Source organism: Fringilla coelebs (genome assembly GCF_963513975.1).
Source record: "Fringilla coelebs genome assembly, chromosome: 18".
NCBI classification, from domain to species: Eukaryota; Metazoa; Chordata; class Aves; order Passeriformes; family Fringillidae; genus Fringilla; species Fringilla coelebs.
In genome coordinates this window covers 6152290-6177675 of record NC_140044.1, presented here as the reverse complement: position 1 = coordinate 6177675, position 25386 = coordinate 6152290, and the positions used below count along the sequence as shown (strand labels likewise).

The 25386-nt window shown below is 53.8% G+C and overlaps 2 protein-coding genes across 2 annotated transcripts; one reads left to right on the top strand and one right to left on the bottom strand.

Moving 5' to 3' along the window:
- Window positions 1-1555: 1555 nt before the first annotated feature.
- On the top strand, window positions 1556-8968 carry SRMS (src-related kinase lacking C-terminal regulatory tyrosine and N-terminal myristylation sites; the record flags this gene model as incomplete). The annotated part of the gene is made up of 8 exons (XM_084217706.1): window positions 1556-1911; window positions 4233-4354; window positions 5209-5375; window positions 6272-6410; window positions 6886-7044; window positions 7918-8099; window positions 8242-8398; window positions 8775-8968. 8 exons carry the CDS (start codon window positions 1556-1558, stop codon window positions 8966-8968), a joined length of 1476 nt encoding a protein of 491 aa, XP_084073832.1.
- Window positions 8969-14365: 5397 nt separating this feature from the next.
- PPDPF (pancreatic progenitor cell differentiation and proliferation factor) lies at window positions 14366-16996 on the bottom strand. Its single transcript, XM_084217980.1, has 5 exons — window positions 16831-16996; window positions 15978-16066; window positions 15122-15196; window positions 14916-15012; window positions 14366-14723 (listed from the first exon to the last, which is right to left on the bottom strand). Exons 2-5 carry the CDS (start codon window positions 16030-16032, stop codon window positions 14612-14614), a joined length of 339 nt encoding a protein of 112 aa, XP_084074106.1. The 5' UTR covers window positions 16033-16066; window positions 16831-16996; the 3' UTR covers window positions 14366-14611.
- Window positions 16997-25386: the final 8390 nt, after the last annotated feature.

Here is a 25386-nt window from a genome sequence, read left to right as displayed (position 1 = left end):
TTTGGGTGCTGCTTGGATAAGGAGGGAGCAGAATATTTTATTAGAGACTCCCTTTCTTCCCAGTTCTCATCAGTTCAGGAATGCACAGGCCACGCTGAGGAGCACTCTGTACTCCTGCCCTCTGCCCTGGGCATCTCTGCCTGGGAGAGGGTGAGGAAATTGCTGAGTCCAAAACCCAGACAAGGAAATCCTTTTGCAATTTTTTTGGCCATCATGGGACACCCAGGATGCAGGACACAGCATGTCTAGAGCTGTTGACCCAAGGGTGGGTCCAGTTTGTTCCTCATACCCCACATGGTTGCAGTTGGCAGCCCAGGCTCCTACAATTAATTTTTCATATTTCTTTTTAAGTAGGCTCTTTCAAATACCAGCAATATACCCAAAATGAGCTACACAAACCAACTGCAAGCAGAGGAGAATCAAAATAATGGTCTCAAGGCCAGGAGTGGGGTTGCCAGGCACAAAACTCCCCCTAATTAGTTGGAACAGTTAAATGACAAAGTCCAGGTGGGGGCTGGGGGGTTGGAGTTGGGATTTCTCACCAGAGCAATCTTCAGGTGACCTAAAGTGCACATGGAAGATGTGAGGGGTTAATCTCTGTCTTTTGGGTGGTGGCTGTGGGTGGTAGGATTTGGGAGGGTGTTTGGAGCATGTCAGTGTCCAAGTGTGACCAGGGCTGAGGAAGTGTGGCTGTGCTGACACCGTGAGAGCTGGGGGGAGCATTCCAGGCCTTGCCTGTGGGTGCCATGCAAGCACCTGAGGCTGATTCAGACCCTGCATCAGGCAAAGGTCTCCTGATTCTGAGGGGGACCCTTCTCTGGTGGAAGCTGAGTGAGCACCAGATCCATCAGGATCTGGGATGTGAATTCCCAAGCAATCCTCTGCAACAGGGAATTAGTGTGAGGAGGCAAATGCTTAAGTGGGATAACTCTGGGAGGTCATTGTAGACTGAAGGAAGAAAGGATCTTGTGTTACAAGCCCCCCAATATCCAACCAGGAAATATCCAAACACTTCAGATTTCTTCTAAGGTTATTTCCTTAATTCTGTTTTAACTCTCCCACATTTGTGGATGCAATTATTGTCCTATGGAAAAAAAAATATCCTCCCACACAAGTGAGATGAAGACTATTAACTGGAGTCAGCCACTTGTGACAAGAGCTGCTCGAAGAACAGAGAGCTGTGTTTATGGTGCTCTGGTAAGAAGCAAAGAGCACACTTTAAAATAATGATTAAATAAAACAACAGCCGTTCTCCTTCTTCTTCGAGAGCAGCAAGCCCGGCTCCAGCTGTGCCTGTCTCCCAGATGCGCCCGTGGGTCTGAGCGTGGGACTCCCGCCTGCAGACTCGTCCCGCCGGCCGACTCGTCCCACCAGACGAACCAGTTTCACTTTCAGAAATAGGAAATTCACCGGGAAGGGCCGGCGAGCGCCCAGACGCGTGCGGGTAACGCGGGCTGGCAGGATGAGCTTCCCGGCCGGCGGCAGGAGCCCCGCATCCCCCCTTGCCCCGGCCTCCCGGTGGGCATAGCCCACCGCATCCAGCGCATCGCCGGGCATGGAGCAGTTCGTCAGGAAGCGCCTGACCTTCCTGACATCCTTCTGGAACAAGCTCCGTCCCCGCTCCGTGACGGAGAGCTGCTCGCTGGGGTATCTTGGCTCTGATTCCGTTTCGCTGAACTCGGAGGCGACTTCCATTTCCTTCATCCCCAAGTCGTCTCTCTGTATCGCTTTGTACGCTTTCACAGCCCGCAGCGCCGAGGAGCTGAGCATAAGCGCAGGGGACAAACTGCGTGTCCTCAGAGAGGAGGGCGAGTATGTCTTAGCCCGGCGGCTGCTGGGGGAGCCGGCCATGGGCTACGTCCCTGCTGCCTACGTGGCCAACCTCAGCCAGGGCACCTCGGCTCACCGCCCGTAAGTATCGCCTGCCCCGGATCCACGGGGGGATGGATGGATGGAGGCTGGGCTCGGGCAGCATGTCCCGCGCAGGGAAAGGCAGCGCTCACCCTCCGCGGCGGCGGCGAGCAGCAGAGCAGCAGATCCCCGTCCCCTGCTCTGGCCATCAGCGGCGCTGGGACTGAGCGGGGACCTGCCCTCCCTGCCCTCTCCTGGGCACCCCTGGGCACCCCTGCAGCCCCTGCAGCTCCTGCAGCCCCTGCAGCTCCTGCAGCTCTTGGCAGCGGGGTGGAGGTGCTCGGCAAAGAAATCGAGTTTTGGGGATGGCCCAGAGATGCCGGTGCCCCTTCCTGGCTGCATCACCCTCGCACGGGGTGGGCTGGCTCTGGGCTGGGTGCGGGGTGATGCTGGGCAGGGTTGCAAAGGATCCTGCTTGTTCCGGCTGCTTTCCCTCTTGTTAAAGGGGACCCAGCGGGAAGAGAGGAAGCTGGAGAACTTGGTCCTGAGCCCTGACAGCTCCAAAGGGCTTGGGAGCACGGGAAGAAGCATTTGGGGTTGACACCTGCCAGGCAGCCCAGAGCTCTGCAGAGCAGCTGTTGGCGCCGCTGCCATCCTGCATATCCAGGGGTGGGAGCTTCCTCCCGGTGGGTGCGTCTCCCAGCCGGCATGTCGGGGAGCTCGGGGCATGTCTCAGCCCTCTGGCAGCCGGGGAAAGCCCAGGCTCCTCGTTGCATAAGGCAGCCTGGTCCCGACACGTCGGGCAAAGCGCCCCGAGACACAGCTGTTCCCTCTGTGCCCTGAGTCACCGAGCCAACCCTGGGCACCCCTCCGCGCCCGCCCTGTGCTGCGTGCGGTGAGGGAGAGGAGCGGGGCAAGCCCGGGAAGGGTCCCCGATGTGCGGGTGGGGTGGGAGAGACCCTCTCTGCGTGTGCTTTGAGGAAGGCAAATCCATGCGGTTGGGCTGTGCTGGGATCACCGCGGTGCGGACCGTGGGGTCGGCTCCCTGCCTTATTCCCATGGCGTGGGACAGTTGGACAGGCTACAGGGGGGCACACACAGAGATGTGTGTACCTGTGCGTGTACCTGTGTGTGTGTACATGTGTGTGTACGTACGTGTGTATATGTGTGTGTACCTGTGTATGTGTGTACCATGTGTGTCCCTGTGTGTGTGCCCCTGTGTGCGTACCTGTGTGAGCAGCAGCCGTGAGCAGCCGCTGCCCAGCCCCATCCCGCGGACCGGGGCAAGGGCGCTGTCCGGGCGTGGGAGGGCGGACGGCCGGACCGTGCGCGGCTTGCCCGCCGGAGCGAGCCGTGAGCACGCAGACTCCGCGGAGCCGCGGCTCGGAGCTGGGTGGTAATTTGTTCAACCCATCACATATAATTTCCTGCGCGGCTTCTCAGACGCTGGCGATCCCAGCTAATGAAACTTTTGGCTTCTCACGTCCTGGCTGCCTTAGGCTGGATGGAGCTGTGTCTTCCTGTGCATCCCCCTGTGTCGGGAGCCAGCCAGCCAACGTGCCTTTCCTTACGGGAATTCAGTGATGAATCTCAGTGATGTGACACAGAAAAGGGGTTCAGCTGCGTCCTCCCCGGCCAGCACTGCCACGGCTAGAGCAGCAAGAGGCAATTGCCAGAGATGTTTTCATTGATGCCATTTGCTTATGGGCTCAGAGCTGGTTCTGCCCATGAGCTGCAGGTCAAGAAGTGTGAAGGGATCCTGTGCCTGCAGATGTTGCTGTCATGGCAGGACACAGGGACAACGTCACCAGAGCATCTTCCTCACAGGGCCAGGTGTTTGGTGCTTTATTTACCACAGGCTGTCAGCCCAAGAGTATAAATCTCACCTCAGGGTTTGGGATGGAGCTGTGACCTGGACAGCCGTGTCCAGAGACTGGTGGAGGAAATGCCCCATCCCTGGCAGTGTTCAGTACCAGGCTGGATGGGGCTTTGAGCAGCCTGGGCTAGCGGAAGGTGTCCCTGCCCATGGCAGGAGGGGTTGAATGAGATGAGTTTTAGGTCCCTCCCAGCCCAAACCATTCTGGGGTTCTCTGATTCTGTGAAATGGTCTGCAGGCAGTGAGCTGCACTAAACTGCAGCAAGTGCCTGTAAAGCCCACCCAATGGAACAGCCTTGGTGCAGGCAGCCACACCTGCAGGTTTTGAGACACAGACTAACCACTGTGCCACTTGCTTGGTAGCTGCAGAAATGAGCAAATAGTGGGATCCCAGCAGCTGCTCCCCCTTGCCAGCTCAGAGGGTGCAGAATCCCCTGAAATGGATGCTGACCCATCTGTGCAGCATCCCCCTGCCCTGCTGTGACCTCTCTGCTCTGCTCCCCAGCTGGTACTTCAGCAAGATCAGCCGAAACGAAGCGGAGCAGCTCCTCCTCTCGCCTCCCAACCAGCACGGCTCCTTCCTCGTCCGGGACAGCGAGAGCAGCAAGGGCGAATACTCTCTCTCAGGTGACCTTGTGGCAATTATCCAGACAAAATTAGCACAGGGAAAGGAAGCAGGCTGTTCCTTAGGAACAGCTCATGGCTTGCTTAGCATGGGGTGAAAACAAGAATAAGTTTAAAGCACTTTTCAGCACTTTGTGGAAGGGAATGGGCTGCTTTCTGAGGGCGAGGGGAAAGTTTACAGAGCAGGGATGTGTTGTTGAATCACTGTGGCAAAGGAAAGTGCATGGCTCCTGTCTGGGATATGAAAGCCATAAACATTTCACTGCAGCTTGATGATGCTTTTGTGGCACCAACTCCCAGGATTTCATTCCAGCAGCTTTTGTCATCTGAGGGTTGTTTAAAAATATGCTGCCACTCCAGATTACCAGGGCCTGGGCTGCTCCCCCATACTGAAATCTGAATTCAGATTTGGATCAGGCAGTGCCATTATTATCTGTTTTAATCCCCATAAAAGTAATCCTAGGAAAACTCATGGCAAACTCTACATCCCACCCTCAGTCCCTGAGCTGTGGGAGTCACAGTCACTCCTGGTTTGTTATCTTTGAGCAGCTCTGATGCTCTCTGAGCCATCCACAGTGGAATTATGCTGGGCAATAAAGCTTATTAATTATCCCTGATAATAAAGCATCACCTCTTTGGTCCAAGGGAGCCTGGCTCACAATGGCCAGGAGTCCTCTGGGCCCGGAGGTAGGAGCAGAAGGGAGGTGGGGAGTGGGATGATGCAGTCCAGGGGAGAGTTGGGTTGCTTTAACTTTATTAGAAGACTTGGCATCTTTAAAGGGTGGAGCCAGCAGGGAAGTGGGGAGGAACTGATCTCTGCGTGAGCTGACTTTTCCCCAACCTGGGCTTCCCCACAGTGCGCAACCACACCAAGGTCAGCCACTTCCGAATCTGCAAGAGCCCCAGGGGCAGCCTCTACATCCAGAAGGGACACCCCTTCCCCAACATGGAGGAGCTGCTCGCCTTCTACACGGAGCACTGGAAGGTCATCCAGAGCCCCCTGCTGCAGCCCTGCAGCCCTGCGGTGCGTACGGGCACAGCTCGGCCCCGCTCCCGCCCTCCCCGGGCTGGGAAAGGGAAAGGGGAGCGAGGGAACTAGAAAGAATTAGTCTGTCCCTTTGGGTTTTGAGCTTTATTTAACTAAATTTAAAGCCCACCATTAGTATAGATGCCAGCGTCACTTCTGATGAGCCACGTTAAGGTTGGGCATGGTGTTTATATGTATTTTTGACCAGAATTTTCTGAAATGTGTTGTCCATCTCAAAGACTGGAAACCAAGTTGTTACAATCCCATTTAATACAGATTCTGGAAAAACCTGCGCTTCCAATTTTTTTCCTGAGAATATAAGACAAAGCACATGGCTTTTATAAAGTTTTCATACCAATTAGTGCCGTGCTCATAAGTCTAATTACAGTATTAATCCCAAATTGCCAGCTCATTTCCTGATTAGAGTTCCATCCACTGATTATGACTTGGAAATAGCAATTAACCATGTGAATAATCCAAGAGTGAAATTGAAAGGTGTGGGATAAAAGAAATGCTCCATGAACTGAAGTCTAAATCAGCCATAATATGCAGTAATATTAATTCATTCATTTTTATTTATTGGTGGAGATGGAGAAAAGCCACTTTTGAGGTCTGATGAGGAGTGAATTATGACTCGAACTCCTACTATTTCATGTAGCCTCCAAACTCTCCCCCTTGCACCCCTGGGGTGCCAGCAGGGCTCATGCAGGGGATGCCCCATGTGCTCTGTGCCTGCAGCGAGCACAGAGGGAAGGGCAGTGCTCAGGCTCAGCCCCTGGCTGGTGGAGCACCACGTCTGCTCCTCTGTGGGCACCAAGGGCTGCTGCAGGCTCCAGCAGCAGGTCCTGGCTGTCTGGCTGGTCCGAGTGTGCCATCCCATGTCCATCTGGCAGACTCCCCCCGAGAGGGACGGCTGGGAGCGCCCGCGCTGGGAGTTCACCCTGCGGAGGAAGCTGGGAGAGGGCTACTTTGGAGAGGTGTGGGAAGGGCTGTGGAGGAACACGGTGCCGGTGGCCATCAAGATCATTAAAGGTACGTGGAGAACCAGATGTTAACAGCAGCCAGCCGAGTCTCTTGTTCACTGCCATTATCACTGACCCTCCTTTATTTCCTCATTCTCTTGGCCACTGTGGCTGTTTTATCATGCAAACTGCAGTAGGACCTGGTGAGGAACCACTGGAATATTTCTGTGCACAAACCTAAGTTTGGGCTGCATCCCTATAAAATGGCTCCAGCCAGTAGGTGTGTGACAAGTGACATCACATCAAATCAAACGGGTTTGTGATACATCAAGTCCTGATGGGACTGTGATCCTGAAAATGAGACCCAAAACCCCATGGAAAACATCTCTTTGGCTCTGAAACACAGGTTGTGAAGACCTGAGCTTTGAGAGCAGGGATGGGCTGTGAGGAGGTAAAAAAGGTCCTCATCCCAGCTGGAGGCACTGAGGTCCCAATGTCTGTGTGAGAAACTGGCTCACAAGGGCTGTGTTGGCTTTGTCCCACAGCTGACATGAAAGCAGAAGACTTCACCAAGGAGATTCAGAACCTGAAGCGCCTGAGGCATGAGAAGCTGATCCAGCTGCACGCCGTGTGCTCCCTGGAGGAGCCTGTGTACATCATCACCGAGCTCATGCGCAAGGGCAACCTCCACAGCTACCTCAACAGTGAGTGCTGTGCTGGCCCACAGGATGGGGGACCCTGGGTCACTGCTTCCTGTGCCTCAGAGTGGCCCTATGGATCTGAATGGGGACCCTAGGAGGGTGCCAGCCTGGTTTCTGCCCTGTTTGATCAGGGGTAACACAGAGCAGTCCATGGGCAGTTGGTGGAGATGGTCTTGGGATCACAAATTCTGCCATGATCCTCTGGGTGTCCATTTGGGTCTGTATCAGCCCCTGGGAGCCTGAGCCTGCTGGTAGGGACCTTCATCCCTCCTCCACCTACCCATGGTCTGCCAGCTCCCACCAGAGCACAGAATCTCACTGTGTTTGGGCAACTTCACCCTCTTTAGGAATGAAACAGCCAAACCTCCCTGTGGGTTTGTGCGTGTGCAGAGCTCATAACATGACGTGGACCACTCATCACCCAGTTTAATTTTCTTGGCCTTTCTTTTCCTGACCCAGCACAATCAAACAAACCTCTCCCACCAAGACCTGTTTTTCTACAGGGTACTTCCCCTCCCACCCACACTTGTTTCTGACTGGGGCTCCAGCAGCAGAGCTGGAGCTCACAGGTACAACAGGCTGAGAGGCCTGCAGGGAGATTTGCATGGCAGAAGGTCCCCTTTGGCTTTGAAAAAGCCATGGATATCTGTGACCTTGGTGCCCTTCAGAGCCCACCCCTGTCCCATGCCTGAGGAGCACATGGCTGTGCTGAACTTCCCACACAGCACAACAAGGATGGTCAGACAGGAGCACAAATTTCAGGTTTTACATCATCCTCATGTCCCGCACTGCCAGCACAGGGTCTCCTTCCAAACCAAAACACCAAAAGAGATGTTGGTAGATTGCCCCCAATGCTTGGATTGTCTGGATTAACAGGTCCTGAAGGGAAGTCCCTGGGCACCTCCCACCTGCTCAACATCGCCTGCCAAGTGGCGGATGGGATGAGGTACCTGGAGGAGAAGCACATTGTCCACCGGGATCTGGCAGCCAGAAACATCCTGGTTGGAGAGGAACTCACCTGCAAAATCGCTGATTTCGGACTTGCCCGGCTCCTCAAGGTCAGCTCAGAGGATGCTGTGGTCCCTCTCTGTCACCACTGGAGCTCACAGAGCTGTCCCATGATGGAGGCAATCCCTGCCCTCCCCAAAACCCTGTGTTGGTCACCCCATCCCTCATGTCCCATCTGCCATTGCTTTTCAGGATGACATTTATTCCACCAGCAGCAGCACTAAAATCCCAGTGAAGTGGACGGCCCCGGAGGCAGCCAACTACCGCACCTACTCCCTCAAGTCCGACGTCTGGTCCTATGGGATCCTGCTCTACGAGGTCTTCACGTATGGACAGATCCCCTATGAAGGTAGGGCTGCTGCCCCACTCCATCCACCTGCTGGGCAGCTTGCCCATGGTCCCCCAAAGCCAGAGGGTCATGAACTGTTCTATTGTCCCTTCCCTAAGGGATATGGGAGCAGCTCCTGGAGCAGGTTATTGTCCATTCAGGACAGGTTATTGTCCATTCAGGGATGGCTCAGAGGGATATTCAGTGGTTGCAGAGTGGGTGCAGGAGCTGGGGGCAGAAAGTTGGTCTGGATATCCCAGATCCTCTTTTTTACCACCCCTCTGGCACAGAGGCACCATTCCACAGCACCACCAGTGACATCTTGGCCATCACAGATGCTCCTTCAGGGCATCCTCTGGGGACATCAGGCTCAGGAGCATCTTCTCCTTCCTTGCAGGAATGACAAACCAAGAAACTGTACGGCAAATCACCAGGGGCTACCGCCTCCCCCGGCCCAGCCCCTGCCCTCCCGAGATCTACAGCATCATGCTGGAGTGCTGGAGTGGCAACACGGAGGAGCGTCCCACCTTCCTGGCCCTGAGGGAGAAGCTGGGCTTCATCTACAGGCGGCTGCTCAGCTCCCTCTCCTGAGGGACCCCTCCCCACCATCCTTCCTGCACAAGCCCCTCCAGGCCAGCTCTTGCCAAGAAGCTCCTTCCTTTTGGTTTGCCCTCTGACAGGGCTACAAGGAAAGCACATTCCCCCAGAAAACAGCCTGTGGTCCCTCACAGCCTGGGTGCAGGGAGGTGGCCAAGGGAGAAAGCAACAAGTTGTGCAGAACTCGTTGCCAGCGCTTGGCTGTGTAACAGTTTGGAGAAGCCCCACGGAGGCATCGCTCAAAGTTTACATCTTTGTTCACTCAGTAGGGTGGGAGGCCCCTGCTGCTCCCCACACAAACGTGAAGGTCTGCAGTTCATGTTCAGTTGTGGCTCTGCTTGATTTATCTTGTAGTGTGTGTTCGGTGTATTTATCAATAAATGTGTGTGCATCCACCCACAGGAGTCCTTGCAGGGCGTTGCTGGATGCTCTTCCCTAAGCACAGTGCTCCACTCCCTCCCAGGAATCATGGAATGGCTTGGGTTGGAAGGCCCCTAAAGTTCATCTTGTTCCAACACCCCTGGCATGGACAGGGACACCTTCTGCTAGAGCAGGTTGCTCCAAGCCTTGTCCAACCTGGATGTGAACACTTCCAGGGATGGGTTCAAGGAGCCCACCAAGGAAGCACTGGTTTGCAACCAGCCCCTCTTGCAACCACAGATAAAACCATTCTCATGTGTCTTTGGACTCTATTCACCCACCCAAGTGCCCCTGCGTGCCTCTGCCACCCCTTTCCTGGCAGCAGCCCCACATGCCCCGAGGACTCTGCAGAGTCAGCTCCTGACTGGGCTGCTCTGCTCTGGATCCTCGTCTCACTCACCATCCTGTGGTTATTCCAAGAAAAATGAATGTCTGTGCTCTAATATTGAATTCCTCCTTATCCCAGGTGCAGGCAGCAAAGGTAAAACCCTGCATCACCCTACTTTTCTCTTTATCCCACCCATGGGTCAAGCCAAGAGATGCTCCCACCACCCCCAGCTCCTCCCTAATCCCAGGATCTGGCATTGCAGGGGGACCTTGAGCCTCTGGTCCCTCCCTAGCCATGGCAGAGTTTGCTGACCAAGTCCCTGTTGCCCCCTGCCCGTGCACACTCCCAGAGGCCGGGCTGTCCTTGGCAGCAGTGGAAGGACACCTGGAAAAGCAGGAATTGGAGCAATGTCAAGGCTCCAGGCTGGTGCAGGCAGGGGCAGCCTGAGTGGGGCAGTTAGAGCCCTAACACAGTTGTGGCACTGGTGGCAGGAGCAGACAGGCTGTGGGTGAAAGGCAACTGGCAGAGGTTTAGAATTCCTCCTGACAAGCCCATCCTGCCCCTTTGCAGGTGACCAGGGGGACTGAGCCAACAGCAACGTTGGAATTTATAAAGTTAATAAAGTTTATGTAACATTCCCCACGCCTGGGCAGTGTCCATGCTGTGCAGAGCAGCAGAAACAAGTCTGGCTGTTGGCTGAGCAAGCCTGCAAGCACGAGGGGCCTGGAAAAGGGAGGCAGGAATGTGGTTTAGGGGTGGGATGAAGCCTGTTCTGTTCCTGTCCACAGAAGTGCAGCCCTGTCCTGGGAAGGCAGCAGCTCCTGGTTAGAGTATTCCCAGATGGAAAAAGCAACGGGCTGTGTTTGGACATGGTTGCAAGAGGAAATCCCTTCCTTGCACAAACATTTTGCAGCCTGATCAAACACCCGAGCAGAGAGCACAGCTATGTCCAGCCCAGGTCCTCTCCTGCAGGAAAGTAAAGGCTGAAAGCACATCCAGCAGGTGAAGGGTCGTGGCACACTAAGGAATGGCAGGGACATAGTGGGGGGCTGCTGCACCTCAGAATCACAGAATGGTTTGGGTTTGAAGGGACCTTCAAGATCACCTTGTTCCAGCCCTCTGCCACGGGCAGGGACACTTCCCACTAGACAAGGCTGCTCAAATAGCAATAAAGACAGTAAATCTGCAGGCCTGGCTGCCACCAGATGGAGCTCAAAAATAAGCAGGAGGAGAAGGCTGTGCGTGGGGTGAAGGGGCTGGTGTGGGGCACAGCCATCCCTGGTGGGGTACCCGGAGGTGCCAGGGGGCCACCAGGCTGTCAGACACACGGCCCAAAACCAGTGACCTCCTGGGGATGTGGAGGGGAATATGGGGATGTCATTGCACGGTGCTGCCCACAGCAGTTTTCCTTCCTCCTCCTCTTCCTCTGCTGCATGAAAAGCTAATCCACAGCCTGGGTTTGCCCTCCAGCACGGTCGGCTGGGTTTTGGCATTTCTCAGAGTCATTACTTGTTTTCTAAAAGTAGATAAACTTGGTGGGGGGGTGAACCCAAATTTTCCTATCTGCTCCCAGGGTCTCAGCCTGAGCTGGGCACTGCAGCCCTCCCCTAAAACTGGACCAGGCTTTTCCTTAATCCACTCCAAAAGGCAGGAATGCCGGGGTCCCATTCCCCCCCGCACTGCTCCGGAGTGGGCACGGCAAATCCTGCTGTTAGAGGGCACTGCAAATCCCTCTGTTACAGGTACCTCCTGCTCCCTTTGCAGCCTGGCATGTGCCCGTGTGAGGATTCAGGGATGGGAGCCTTGACCCAGTGGCATTTGGAAGCAGCCTCAGGCTAATGCGATGTATTTCAGCTGCACAGCTCATTTCTATTTTTAAGGACCCACATCAGCGTTTGAAGGGTGAGGGGGAAGCAAAGCTGCTGGAGGGAAATAAACCAAACCAAAACAGCCCCCAGCAGCAAGAGGCAGGGAATGGAAAGAAATTCTTCTCGCTGGAGGCGGCGGGGTGGCACGAGGGCTGCTGCAAAGGACGAGCGAGCAGAAAACAGCAGCGAGTTTTTAGCAAATATGTGCATTAATCAACAGTGCAAACACCATCAAGGGAGCAGAGGGGGGACATCAGACCCTGTGCAGTCGATGCCCTGGGGGGGTGGGTGCTTGCCCCTCCCTACAAGATGAAGGGGATTGATTGGGGAGGTGTGCAGTGTATGGGGAACCCCTTTCATTACCTTGCTTCTGCTGTGCAATGTTTCCCTTGCTATCCCAGCACAGCAGCAAGATGAGGACACAGGAAATCAGCTGGAATCACAGAATCACTTAGGTTGGAAAAGCCCTCTAAGATCACTGAGTTCAATCATTCCCCCACCACTAACCCATGTCCCCAAGTGCCACATCCACAGGGCTTTTAAACCCCTCCAGGGATGGGGACTCCCATGCTTGGGAACTCTTTCAGTGTGGAAATTTGTCCTGATATCCAACCTAAACCTCTCCTGCCACAATTTGAGGCTGTTCCATAGAATTGTGAAATGAGAGTTTTCTCTCATCACTTGTTACTTGAGAAGAGAGACACCCACAGCAGTGGAGATAGAAACAGAACAAAAATAAATGTGCTTGGCTGTCAGATGCTTTTCCAAAATGTCTGCAGGCTGTGAAAGGGCAAGAAAGGCCCTAAAAGCCTTTCAGTCCCAAGCAAAAAAGGCAATGCCAAGGGCTTTGCTCTCAGAAATGCCATGAAGCTGCCCAGGAGCACATTTGGGGGCATGTGGACTCTCTCTGAATCTTCACTCCCAGCAGAGAAAGAGTCTGAGTCTGTGACGCTTCACAGACATTCAGAAAAACAGCCTTTAATTCAGCAGGGTTATTCCAGGCAGTTTTGCTTCACTGGTCAGGGAACCATGGGCAGAAGGGCAGCCTTTGACAGGTGTTGCTGTCCCTGCTGTAAATCCAACCCACCTTGGAGCAGTGTGGGAACGAACTTAACCTTCATCCGCCATCCAAACACTGGATAGGGGAGCATCCATGTGCTGATGGCATCACAAAGCAGCTCACTTAGAGCTGGATCAGGCTGGGGAATGTGCCCAGATCAAAGCCAGGGATGTGGGATTGGTGCCTTTGCTCTGTGACTGCCTCTCCTGGGTGCCAGTTGCTGGCTTTGTCCCTCCATGATCACAAGACCAACAAGCAAATACAGTAATATTGACTTTACCTTTGTGTGTCCACACTGATTTCCAGGCTTGGAAAGAAATATTTGTCTCTCCAAAATACGTGGCTTTTGCTGGCAACCAGCAGCAGAGGAGATGCCTGAGGCACCTAGGGTTGAGCAACACCCAGAGGGCTTTGCTGGGCCCTGGGAAGAGCCTGGAGCAGTGCCACAGCCACATATCCCAGCCAGCCAGCCCACCTTGCCTTGTCTTACTTATGAAGGGTTCATTTTATCTTGATTTTCCTGTGTTTCATGAAGTTTAAAGGCAGCCCCTCAACAACAGCAGCAGTATGCTGCCTGGCTGGAAGTCACATCAGATCAGCTGCTGCCATGGACATGGGGGTCACCTTCAGGGTGCTGGCAGTGCCCAGACTGCTGGAACAGCCCTGAAGCCATCCCCCTTGGAAGCACACACTGACACAGGGGGAGCAGAGGTGCCAGTGCTGCCCTGGCCCCTCGGAGGGACAGGGGACACAGACGCTCTGCCCTGACAAGGACCAGTGCCTGGGGAAGCAGAGCTCAGAGAAAAGCTTACTCAACACTTTCCACTGGGAAAACAACAGAACTGGAAGTGACCCTAGATGCCTCTGCAGAGCAGCCACAAAGCAGAGCAGCCACTTGGCCCCAGCTGCTCCCTGCCCTTTGCCCTGCCAGCATGGGACAGCAGGAGGCAAAGCCACAGCTCAGGGGTCCCATGGCCTCAGGTGCCCTCGGGGCTGCAGCCCCCAGTGCCCACAGGGACAGACCCACACCCCATGCTGTGGCTGGGAGCAGAGCAGGAAGATCTGGCACCTTTAAATGAACCTCTGCCCGTTTTTTTTTTTGCCTCCAGCAGGAACAAAGGCACTCCCTTCATGCAGGCTCTTGTTTTCCCAGCTTTTGGGCTGGTCACAGAAGGATCAAACAGCCAAACTGAATAATTGAAGGCAAAAGTCAGGCAAAACAGCACTTGGGGCAGTTGGGATCCAGGGCTGCAAACCCAGTGCAGTCTCTGAGCTGCCATCCACACCATGAGCTCCAGCCTGATATCCAGGTCCATAAAATGCATGTCTTGAGCAAGCTGAATCTCTCTCCTCATTATGGAGGGGTCACTGTGCACCCAAATCCTTCCCCAGCCCCAGCCACACCTGCTCAGTGCCTGGCACTCGTTCCCACACCTCGAGCTACCAGAGCAGTGCAGAGCAGCCGTGTGCTCAGGGAACAAAAGTCCAGTGCCAGCAGGGACAGGCTGTGTAGCCAAGTAAGGAGACAAGAGGGTGAGGGAAGGCGTTTGCAACACCACCGCAGCCCAGCCAGATCCTGCTTATGTGCAAAACACACAGGGCCCAGTGAGTCAGGCTGGCACGTGATGCTGGCACCACCACATCCTGCTGCTGCTGTGCTGTGTCCTGCTCCAGCCCCACCAACCCCTCCACGGACAAAAACAACCCACAGCGTCTTAAAAGGCTGCTCCAGTTTATTCATTGCCATTGTACAAGTTTAGGGTAATAAAAACGTGCTTACACATGTGCTTTTAGAGGGCTTAGTTACACCGGGAGAGAGTAAAAAAGGCTGGAGTGGAATCGTCGGGGTTGATGCGGTTTTCGGTCAGAAAGCAGCACCTTTTGCTCGGAGCAGCCGGCTATTCTACAGGGGAGGGGCTGTGCCCGCCGGGCGGGAGGAGCGGCCGCGATGCTCGATGGCATCACACCGCGGGCCCCGCGCTGGACTCGCTGGCGTGGCGCCTCCGCCCTGCGCCCGGGGCTGCCACCAGCCCGCAGGCCATCGGTCCTGTGGCCACCCGCAGGGCTCCCAGGCTGTAACACACAGCAGAGAGAGAGTCAGCCACCGTGCCAGCCCCCAAATGTGGCGCTACTGCTCTGCAGACGAGGCAGGGGAGCCCCGGGCATGGAGGTGGTCCATGGGGTCAGGATGCGCCCCCGGGGATGCAGCAGGGATGGTCCCCGGTGTTGCACTGGTGCTCCCCCGTGTCACCTCAAAGCACTCACCTCTCCTGGGACTCTGACACCGTTGTCATGGCTGGGTGAGTTGTCTTCCCAAAGAAGAAGCTGGCCCACCACTGGCCGGGGTCAGACTTGGGCAGGTCTGGGGAGAGTCCAGGTCAGTGCAACATGGGCACCCCAACCTCACCCCACAGGAGAGGCTGGGTCACCTCCTGGAAGAGCTCCCATGAGCCAGGACAGGTGACACTTACCTGGGCCATGGGGGATGACCTCCCCAGAGTACTCTGAGCTGCAGGAGCTGGTGCTGGATGTGGAGCTCAGGCGCCCTGTGGAAAATCATGGCCATCAGAACCACTGCCCACCCGTGGTCATGCCATGAGAAGGAAAACACAGCCTTGGTGAGGCTGTGCCTGGGTGATACGGCTCAGCCTCATTACTGACTCACTCCACTACTTGCCCAGTGCCAGGCCAGTAAAAACCACTAGGAAGGGAACACTGGGGAGATTCCAACTGCAGAGAGCAGAAATACACCTGAACACCTCTGTAGGAAAATACCTGCAACCCTAAGGACAAAATTTAGTGGCTTTGAGAGGCCTCTGCAGATGACTTGAGGACAAGAGGATGCAAATTCCTGTGTATAATCCAAGTGCTTTTAGTACAACAGCTACAAGCCTGCTGCTTGTTTCATCTCAGGGGAATCCTTTAATTCCCTCTGGTTTAAGCAATCCATTAAACCAGAAACTCTCTCCCAGATGAGGAGCCAGGAGCAACCATTGCCCAGACTGGTTTTGGAGCTCATTTCTGAAGCAACAGTGCAAGGTGAAACCACCCACCCCATCCCCTTCAATCTTAGTAACAAGTGAAGAGATTTGAGCCCCCTCACCAGCTGGTGCAGACGGGCTGGGGGCCCCGAGGAGGGTCTGGGCAGCAGCAGGGACACTGCTGGCTGTCCCCTTTCCTCACCAAACACTCACATGGGGCTGCAGCTGAAAGCACAGACCTGAGCCCAGCTCCATCTCCGCTGTAGCCACATCCCCCCACAGCTGGCAGAGACCCCCATGTGCCCACCCAGCCCCCCAAGCCCCCCCAGCCCCAGTCTGCCCTTACTTCTGCGATAGTTGTGCGTGGCCATGAGCGAGCCGCTGGATGGGATGGATGCCATGGTTCCTGATCTTGGTTCTTGTGCAGATCTAAACCTGGGAGCACAGAGGCAGCTGTCAGCACCCGCCCTGACCCAGCCCTGCACCCCCAAAAGCTGCAGGGGTGTAAATGGAACCAATGTGAGTACTGGACGTGCAGCTCTCCACTGGGAATGGCGGCGGTGCTCACTGCACACGGATTAAACCCACAGAGCTCCAAAGCCCAAATAATTCCATCATACACAACTGCCTGTGCAGAGCACAGCCTGGCACAGCCTCTTCCCGACCCCCCAGCCCCACCCCGGGTGTTTTTCTTGTAGGAATCCAGCTCCCCTCCTTGGATCAACATTTGGAGTTACAAAATCCCGGGCGGATGTTGCATAAGAAGCAAAGAAACGTTCAGCTGGGGCACACACCGAGGCTGTTCCTACAAGAAGTTCCAGCCCCAGCCTGTCCTCAGCAGCCTCCCCATCGGCCACAGCCGGGACAAACCTGCCCGCCCTCCACCTTTGATGTGCTCCAGCTCCAGTTCTGAACTGGAGAAGCTCTTTCCTTCTTCCGTGTACAAAACACCTTCCCGCCAGCAGCTGATTCTTCCCACAGTCCGACCCCTTATTCTCCAAGAAAGCTCTAAAAAACGCTCAGGGCGGTCAAACGCTCCAGCTGCCAACAGCTGGAGGACACCCAGCGCCCCCCGGGGGAATCAACCTGTCCTTAGTGGGGAAACTGAGGCACGGCGAAGTTGCGCCCGACAGCGACCCCAGCGCAGCCCCCTCCAAAGCAAAGGCTCGGGGCCGCCCCGCTCCCCCCCGGCAGCGCACCTGGGCCGTGTGCGGGGTCCGGCGGCTCCGGCGGGGCCCGGCAGGGCAGGGTAGGGCAGGGCAGGGTAGGACAGGGGGTCCGGCGCGGGGCCGCGGATCGCTCGCACCGCACGGCCTGAGCCGCGGCGCTGCCGAGCCCTGCGCAGCCAGCGCGGCTTTATCCGCTCCGGGCACGCCCGGCCGCCGCTCCGCCAATGGCAGCGGGGGCGGCCCCGACACGCCCCTGCCATCCATCGGTCGCGATTGTCGCGGCCGGGAGAGGGGACACCCGCCGAGGGCTCGCGGGACGGCGCAGCAACGCCCGGAGCCCGGAGAGAGGGGTTCCTCCCAAAAATCCTTCTCCTCTGAGGTGGTTCAGCTCCAGTTTCGAGCTGGTGAAGTTTCTTTTTCCTTTCAAGCAATGCTGAGTTTAAAATGAGGGTAAACATGAAAAATAAATAAATACGGATTCGAGGGATTCTGAGCTGGCTGGATTTCATCAGTTTTGGAGAAGAACCCTTTATTTCGGCCGAAAAGCTTGCAGCAAGGCCAAAGTACAACCCGCAGCGCAGAGCAGCTCCTCAGTGTTGGGTACCAGGGTAGCATCCTGTACAGGTGCTGCTCCATAAACCACTGGTTTATGGCAGGCTGGGAGAGCCAGGGCAATGGATGTGTAAGAGGAAGCAGATCTCTTGAAGAGGAACAGAAACTTCACAGACAAATTCTTTCTGTTTGGAATGGAAATGGGGTTGAGAACAAAACGCTCGAAGAGATGCCAGAGCCTTAAGGTATCTCCACAAAGGCAGTTTGGTACTTGGTACACCTAAAGTGTTGCTCATTTTCTCTCCCCTACATTTCAGTAATGCTCCAGAGCAGAGCTTTGCAGCCCAGCACGCTGAGGGCTGCAGCACAACCTTGCAGTTTGGGTGCAGCTGCGGGAAAGAACATTTTTGAGGGGGTGATGCTTTAACCCTTTTAGTGATTGAAGGCCAAAGGGAATGCACATCCCAGCCTGGAGTGGTTCTATCACAATCTCCCCATGCAATGAGCTTCATTCCTCCCCAGTCTGTTTTTTTCCTTAATCTGAAGTGATTCTTTAATCATCAGGATGAGGAACCACTGCCAGGGGAGGTTACCCTGGGTTGCTCCAGGACATCGATCGCCCTGCACAGCTCGTGGGGCAGCCAAAGGGCTGAGCTGCCCTCGGGGGTGTGTTTCTCAGTGGGGTGTGACCACCCCAGCATGGGGACACTCCATGTGAGCCATGTCCCCAGCTGACCCAGAAGAAGGCCACACTGACCACTGCCATGGCCACTGGCATGGACACTGCATGCACCCTCCGAGGAAAGCAGCCAGCACAGCTTTCAGGGAAAGCCTTGGCAGTAAATAAATAGATAAAGTAAATAAAGTCTGTAAATAGATTATTTACACAATTTACCCCAGAGGTTAAAGGGCCAACACAAGCACATGTGTGGTCCAGCTGGGGATTGAGTTCCTCCAGCCGTGCCTCAGTTTCCTCACTGATAATACTGACTCAGCGCTTTCCAGGGAAGGCTTTGGCTAAAGGTTGAGATGGACTTTGAATACACAAATTCCAACAGGCAGTTTAAACAGCCACGTGGTTGTTTTCATGCCCAGCATAAGGCTTTGCTTTTGTGCTGCGTGACTGGGTTTGACCACTGGTTGGATTTCAGGGTCCTGACACTCCAGCCCTGCCTGGCTACACAGCATGGAGAGTTCCAGGGCACAAGCTTGGGAGATTTTCCTGGCCTGGAAGGGAATGATAGAAGGCTAAAAATTCAGTGCTTCAGACATGAAAAGTCACTTTTGTTTTAGTGTAGCCTGTGTCATCTCTCAGGTTCCTCCTCAACTCCCTAGAGATGAATTCCTGCATCCTCCATCCCCCTAAAAATGTACAGAGCAATTAGAGTGTATTGACAGAAAGATTATATTCTATAATGGATTATATTCTCCCCAGCAGGTACAGGATGGCTGTATACCCCACTGAGCCTGAGCAGGCTAATTGCTTTAATTAATGATGGAGCAGAAATGAACAAACCTGCCCCAGCCCCTTTGTGCAATTTCACCACCTACACCCACATTTGGGGCTGCTTTTAAAGGATCACCTCATTAAGCAGATAACACTGGGGGTGGGATGCTGCCCCCACAGCCATGAGGGGTGAACTGGGGCTTTGCTACTTCAGGGGGATTAGTCTCCAGCAAATCATGCCTTGTTCTGCTTTTCCTCTCAAAATCAATTCCATTTTGCCTTAATGATGCAGCAGGAGCAGCATGGGTAGGACAGAGCAGCCAGGGGAGATTGAGCAGGCAGTCTGGTTTCCCAGGACAAAGCCAGTTCATATCAGCGTGTTGAAAAGAGGAAGATACATTTCATTTATATTGATCAAGAAATGGTACTTTTAAAGTGAGCAGATGACAAGATTTGGATAGATTTTTCTCTTTGGTTTTCCTCTCATTAGAGCCCCTAGGCTAGAGCCCAGGACTGCAAATCCCTCCAGTTTGCTTTTTAACAAGGTTTCTGTGGTTTTTTCCTTTTTTTTTTTTTTAATCTGGCTTTTAGCTTCTGGCAACTGGCTTTTGTTGTCTGCCATTTGCTTGGGCCATTGAGGAAGAGCCTTTTGAGTCATTTTGAACTTGGCAGAAATTTCTGGAAGCTGGCAAAAGCTCCAGAGCTGAAGGAGCTGCTGGCTCTGGACTCCACCAGCACTTGTGGGCCAGCATCAGTGGGTGTTTGGGGTACCCCAATGCTGTTACCAGATTCCTTCTAGGGATGTGACACCCCAGTGGCCTCAGGAATTCGGTCAAGAAAAGGTTGCCCAGCAGCCCTTTCCCAACCAGAGTATGCAGCAATTTTCTTCCTGGGTAAGAAGGCAGCACTTAGTCCTGGTGCAGCAGCAGAACCACAGACTGGCTTGGGTTGGAAGGGACCTTAAAGCTCATCTCATTCCAGCCCCCTGCCATGGGCAGGGACACATTCCACTAATCCAGGGGTCTCCAAGCCCTGTCCAACTTGACCTTGAATACTCCCAGGGATGGGGCAGCCACAGATTCTCTGGGCAGTCTGATCGGTAACACAGACCTGAACTCTCCACAGCGCTATTCAGCCGGATCCTGCCCCACGGAGGCGTTTCCCTAATTCTCCCTCTGCTGAGGAACGCCTGCTGCAGAGGAGGGAGCAGGCAGGACCTGTGCTCAGGCTTGTCCTCCTTTTCCCCTCCTCCTTCTCTCGCTCCTCCTCCTCCTCCTCCTCTGCCTGTTCCCGGCTCTGTTACTCGCTGCCGGGTTTGGGATTAGGGCAGCGTCCGCCCGGCACAGGCAGCTGCTGCCACCTATGGATAAAAAACACCCAAAATATTCATCCTAGGTGCCACACTGGGGCCATCTCTGCCAGAGCCAGAGCCCTGTGACACCAAGCCCATGCTCAGGTTGTGGCCTGACAGAAATGCCTGGACATCTTCCCCTGCCTGTATTGGAAATGGGAATGCCCTGGAAATGCAGGGAAAGACTTTCCTGAAGCACAGTGCTTGAGCAGCATATTTTACCTGTCGTGTGGAAATCGTGCTCTGCTTTCTGGGACATGTGCAGCAGTGACCCAAGTGCCTCCTTGGCAGGAGAATAAACCAAAGTCAGAGCAGGGCATGGATCGTTGTCCCCAGGGTGATGGCAGCAGCTCTGCTGTCCTCACCTGCAGTCCAAATTCCCAAAGGGCACAGGGAATTGGCATCAGGACCCCCAGAATTGTACCAGAATTGTGAGTCTGATCTGAAAATACTCACATTGTGGAGAGAGTTAGACAGACAAACTGTCTGATTTACCTGTGCAAGAGGTGTGTCTCCAATTTGGAAAAGCCAATGAAGAGAGATGACAGCTGCTTGCTGTAATCCAGAGACTTGTGGTGAACTTGCTTCCACAAGTTCCTGACTTATGGTTTATCTGTTCCTCTCTAAAAACTGGGAAATCATCTTGCAGAAACCAGCAGCAACACTGAGCAGGATCCATGTCTGCAGAAAACTCCTAGACCAGCAACTCCTTTGTGGGATCAGGGGAGATGCCACTACCAGTCACTACCACCACATGAAAACAAAATATTCACCAATATAAACCCTAGGGCTTCCATGGGGCTTGGTTCAGCAAAAAAATTTCTCATTAAATTCTCTGATCCTCTTTTCACCCTTTGGATGCCCCCAAAGCTTATGCAGTTATCCAGGTGTCTCCTTGAACATTTCCACTAAAGCCATCAGAAGATGTGGGCAGCCAGGGCTCTTTTCACTCAGTGCCTGTGGTTTGATAGGAAAAGCCATCCCTGGAATTCATCAGGCTTTTCCTAACTGGGAGATGTGCACAGCTGCCAAAACAAGCACATCAATCTGGCGGAGCTTGACACAGCACCAGACATCTTTGCTGAAAACCCAGCACGGTCCAGGGGCAAGGCAGCATCCTGCAAACAGCATTAAACCACAGGGCAGAGGTGCCTTATCTCATTTGGGCTTGACCTAGATTGGGCTCTGCCCCATCCTCAGCTCACAGGGAGATTTAAGGGATCAGAGTCTCGCAGCCCCCACAGATGCTGCATCCAGGCACCAGAAATGTCACAGTCTCCCTGATGAGATGTGGATGAAATGGTGTTTGCCTCCTCCCCTGGTGCTAAAAGATATTTCAGGGCAAGGAAATGTTCATCCTGCCCAGATGGAAAGCAGCTCAGGCTGAGCAGTTTTATCCTCCACAGCCTCAACCCCATAACTCAGATATTTGGTGGAAAAGGGATTCCTGGAAGAGCATCCCTGGAGCTGTGTGCTACCACTGACACCCAGGAGGAATGGGGACAGTTTTCAAGGCCTTTAGGCATTGTCCCTCCAGCATTGCTACCTCAGATCACCTTGGACCCCCAATGGCAGTGACCAAACCCCACTGGGCAGGTCCCAGTGGTGTGAGCACTGTGGTGGGTCCCCACCCTGCACCCCACCCTGCCGCCCACCCTGCACTGGGTACTCTGCTCTCCCATCAGGGATGACACCAGACTCCATCCCCAGCTGGCCAAGTGGCTGGAGGACTTGGATGTCTTGTTATCACTTCCAAAGTTTATTTTTAAATCTCTGGCTCCAATTTAAAGGTATCAGCAGCATGAGCAGAGTGCAGGACCTTAAAATACTCCCTTTCTGTCCCATAAATCCTGTCTTTATCTCTCCTCTCCAGGTCTACAACATGAGCATGAGCTGAAAAACCTGCTCATGTTAAAAGTTCATGAAATCTACTCCCATCTCTGGAAGTGTTCAAGGCCAGTTTGATGAGGCTTTGACAAACTGGTCTAGTGGAAAGTGTCCCTGGCTAGGGCAGTGGGGTTGGAATGAGATGATGGTTAAAATCCCTTCCAACCCAAACCAGTCTGGGGTTCTATAATCCTATCATCTCTTCCTATGTGGTGCCTTGGGCCAGGAGTGCTGCCAGGCAAACACGCTGGGAGGGTCATGGCATGGAAACACAGGGACCTGGAAAGTTTGACCTCAAAGCCAGCCCCAGGTAAACATGCTCCAGAAACCCTGGGGTGTACAGCAGGGAACCCCACCCTGTTTTAGCACCAGTTAATCTGGGGTGTAGCTGCAGTGGGAATGCCTGGTTTGTGAGCACCAGCAGTCAGGATTGCCATGGGATGCTCGATGTGTACACGAGCAGAGGAGGGTCAGTGCCTCGGTGTTTAGAGCTTGTCCACTCCCAGCAGATGGTAAATGCTGAAATATCAGAGTGCAAAACCTTGGCAAAGCCTCCAAAGCTGGTGTGGAGGGAGCTGAAAGCCTGAACATGGGAGGAAGGAAACCTAACAGCCTCCATTCTGTCTACCAACTGCCTTTTAGAGGACAACCACTGCCCTACCCACCTTGGATCTGCTTTTCCAACGGCTCTTGCATGAGGCCAGGCTGCAGTTCTTCCTTTCAAGGACTCTATTTCTTTGCATAGAAAGAAAGCAGCAATTTACAGCCATCCCTCTGTCCAGCCCCAACTTCTCCCTTGTGAGAACAGAGCTCCTGGAGCAACATCTAGGCTGGCATTCCTCGTGGCTGCCATCTGCCCTGCCCAAAGCCCCTCCTTCAGAGGAGACCTGCTGCATTTGATAACCACAAACACACAATTGCTCAGTGAGCTGAACACTCACAGGCAGGAACACCCCCAGAGCCAGGCAAATCCAGGCAGGCAGCCTGGAGTGCTCACATCCCAGATCCATACAAATTACCAGCACTGCGGATTATTCCCTCTCCCAGTCACACTGTGAGGGCCTCTTGGGGGAAAAAAAATAAATTCCAGTTGTTATGTCTGGGCAAATGGAGATTTTAGCTTAGTTTAAAGGACCAAATCTCAGCCCAGGGGCTGTGGGGATGGGTGGGGTGGAGGTGATGATGATGGAAGGAGTGAGAGGTCCCTGCCATGTTTGTGTGCAGCCTGCCCATCCCCTCTGAGGAAGGGGGTTTCTGTTTCCTTGAGTCATCCTCAATCATCTGGTGGTGGCTTACAGGGAGGATGAATCAAGCCCCGGTATGATGGAGGGAATTATTTCAGGGGGCCTGGATCTGACACCAGATGGAGGCAGACGAGGCGCTAAACTTCAGCCGCCCTCAGATTTCACTTCCTCGGGTCTCTGTTATTTCACACCGCTGAACATTTAAGGGCAAATTTACACCCTATTTTGTGAGGGAAGGTTATTCCACTCAGGCATGGCCGTTGAGCTTGGTGGTCCCCGGGAGCACAGGTGCTCAGTGAAGTCCTTTGCCCAGGGTGCCAGCCAAACCTGGGCACACTGCTGCAGCTTTAAGCCTCTCCAGGCTGGGGTAAAGTGGCTTAAGGGAGCTGGGATTAGCCAGGTCTGAGAGCCCTCTCTCCTCTCAGGTCCTGCACTATTTATAGGCTGATGGGCAGTCAGGCTCTATTTCAGTGCAGAACAGGGCACTGACCAGTTCCCTTCCTCCTGCCTGGGAGAAGGGGGGAAACAAAAATTCTTTTTAATGGAGAAGGAAAGGAGCTGGGAGAGGCCCATCCCATGCTCACCTGGCAGAGGTGACCAGGATTTACTCCATGCCCATCTTCATTATTAAACTCAGCCATTGCCCTGCTGAGGGCAGTTCCCAGGCTGCCTCGGCCCTTGTGTAAAAAAAGGGCAAAGCACTAAAATATGGATAGAAAGAATAAGGGATTTATAAACCTCTCCCTCCTCCACGTTATCACACTTGCTGTCCATCTCCAGCCCATCCAGACCTGTGGTAAAGCTTCTACCCCTGTCCCAAAACTAGGCTGGGGTAATCTCTTTAAATCCTCTTAGAGCCTTCTCCTTGGAAGTTTCTTTTTTATTTTTCCTGGCACTCAGTGCATTTTATGTTGTGCAAGGAATGCTTCATAAAAACAAAAGATAACTTGACTATCATATTTCTAAGAAAATACCAGTGAGCTATAATATTCATTAAAAAAGGCCTCCCTTTAAGCACTAATGAGAAGTTAGGAACATTTTTATCTACAGGATGAGTAAGTTTTTAGCCATTAGCCTAGGAAGGTAAGAGTATTTTCATAAGGGTATCTAAATTAGCTGTTAAATTCACTTGAAGGATGGTCTGGGCCATAAAATTGTTCTGGGTTATTTCATAGCTTTAGTCAAAATTAACTTTCTTTTGACCTATATTTGGCTTTGGGGCACAGAAAATTTTGGATTGGCCTTGGAAATACACAGTTGACACAGACATAAACATTATGACCACTACCTTTTATTTTTTTATGCAAAGAAAATGATGTTATATTACTGCAGGTTTATGGTTTCCTTGTCCTCCTAGGACTTGAACCCCCCTTCCCATTAAAAATGAAATGATGTGGTTAAATCACAAATTTTTGAGCAGCCCCCATATGTGTTGTAGGTGCAGAAATCTGTTTTGCAGTGTTTGTCCCTTGCTCTATCACTTGCTCCTGGACTGATGCATTCCCAGCGAGGCAGAGATGTGGGGTAGTGCCCTTGGGGTCTGCCCAGGCTCGTGTTTGTGCCCTGCAGGGACCCCTCTCCTCCCAGCCCCTGTGGGAGCACAGCCCTTCTGCACGCTGGGGGCAGAGCCAGGGCTGTGGGATTTGGTGGCCCCCTCCAAGGCCAGCCCTGTCCCTTCCCCCCCGGGCTGCCACAGGGAGGCAATTCTCCCTGGGCCAGCACTTCCATCATTTCCCCTGTCCAGCCCTTCCCTCCATCTACCTGTATTCCTCCCATCCCTCTGTCTCTAGTCTCTTCATCTCCTCCACCCCTTCATCTCCCTCTCATGACTTCATCATCCCTCTCTCCTGTTTCTCCATCTTTTATCCTCCCATCATTCCCCCATCCCTCTGTCTTCCATCTTGCTGTTTCCCTCTGATTTCAGTCTTCCATCTCTCCATCTTCCCATCCCTGCATTTTCCACCCCTCCACCTCTCTGTTTCTCCTCCATTTTCCCCATCCTTCCATCCTTCTGCCTCCAGTCTCTCCACCTCCCTCTCACGCCTTCATCTTCCACGTCTCCTGTTTCTCCATCTTTTCTCCTTCCACCTTCCTCCCATCTCTCC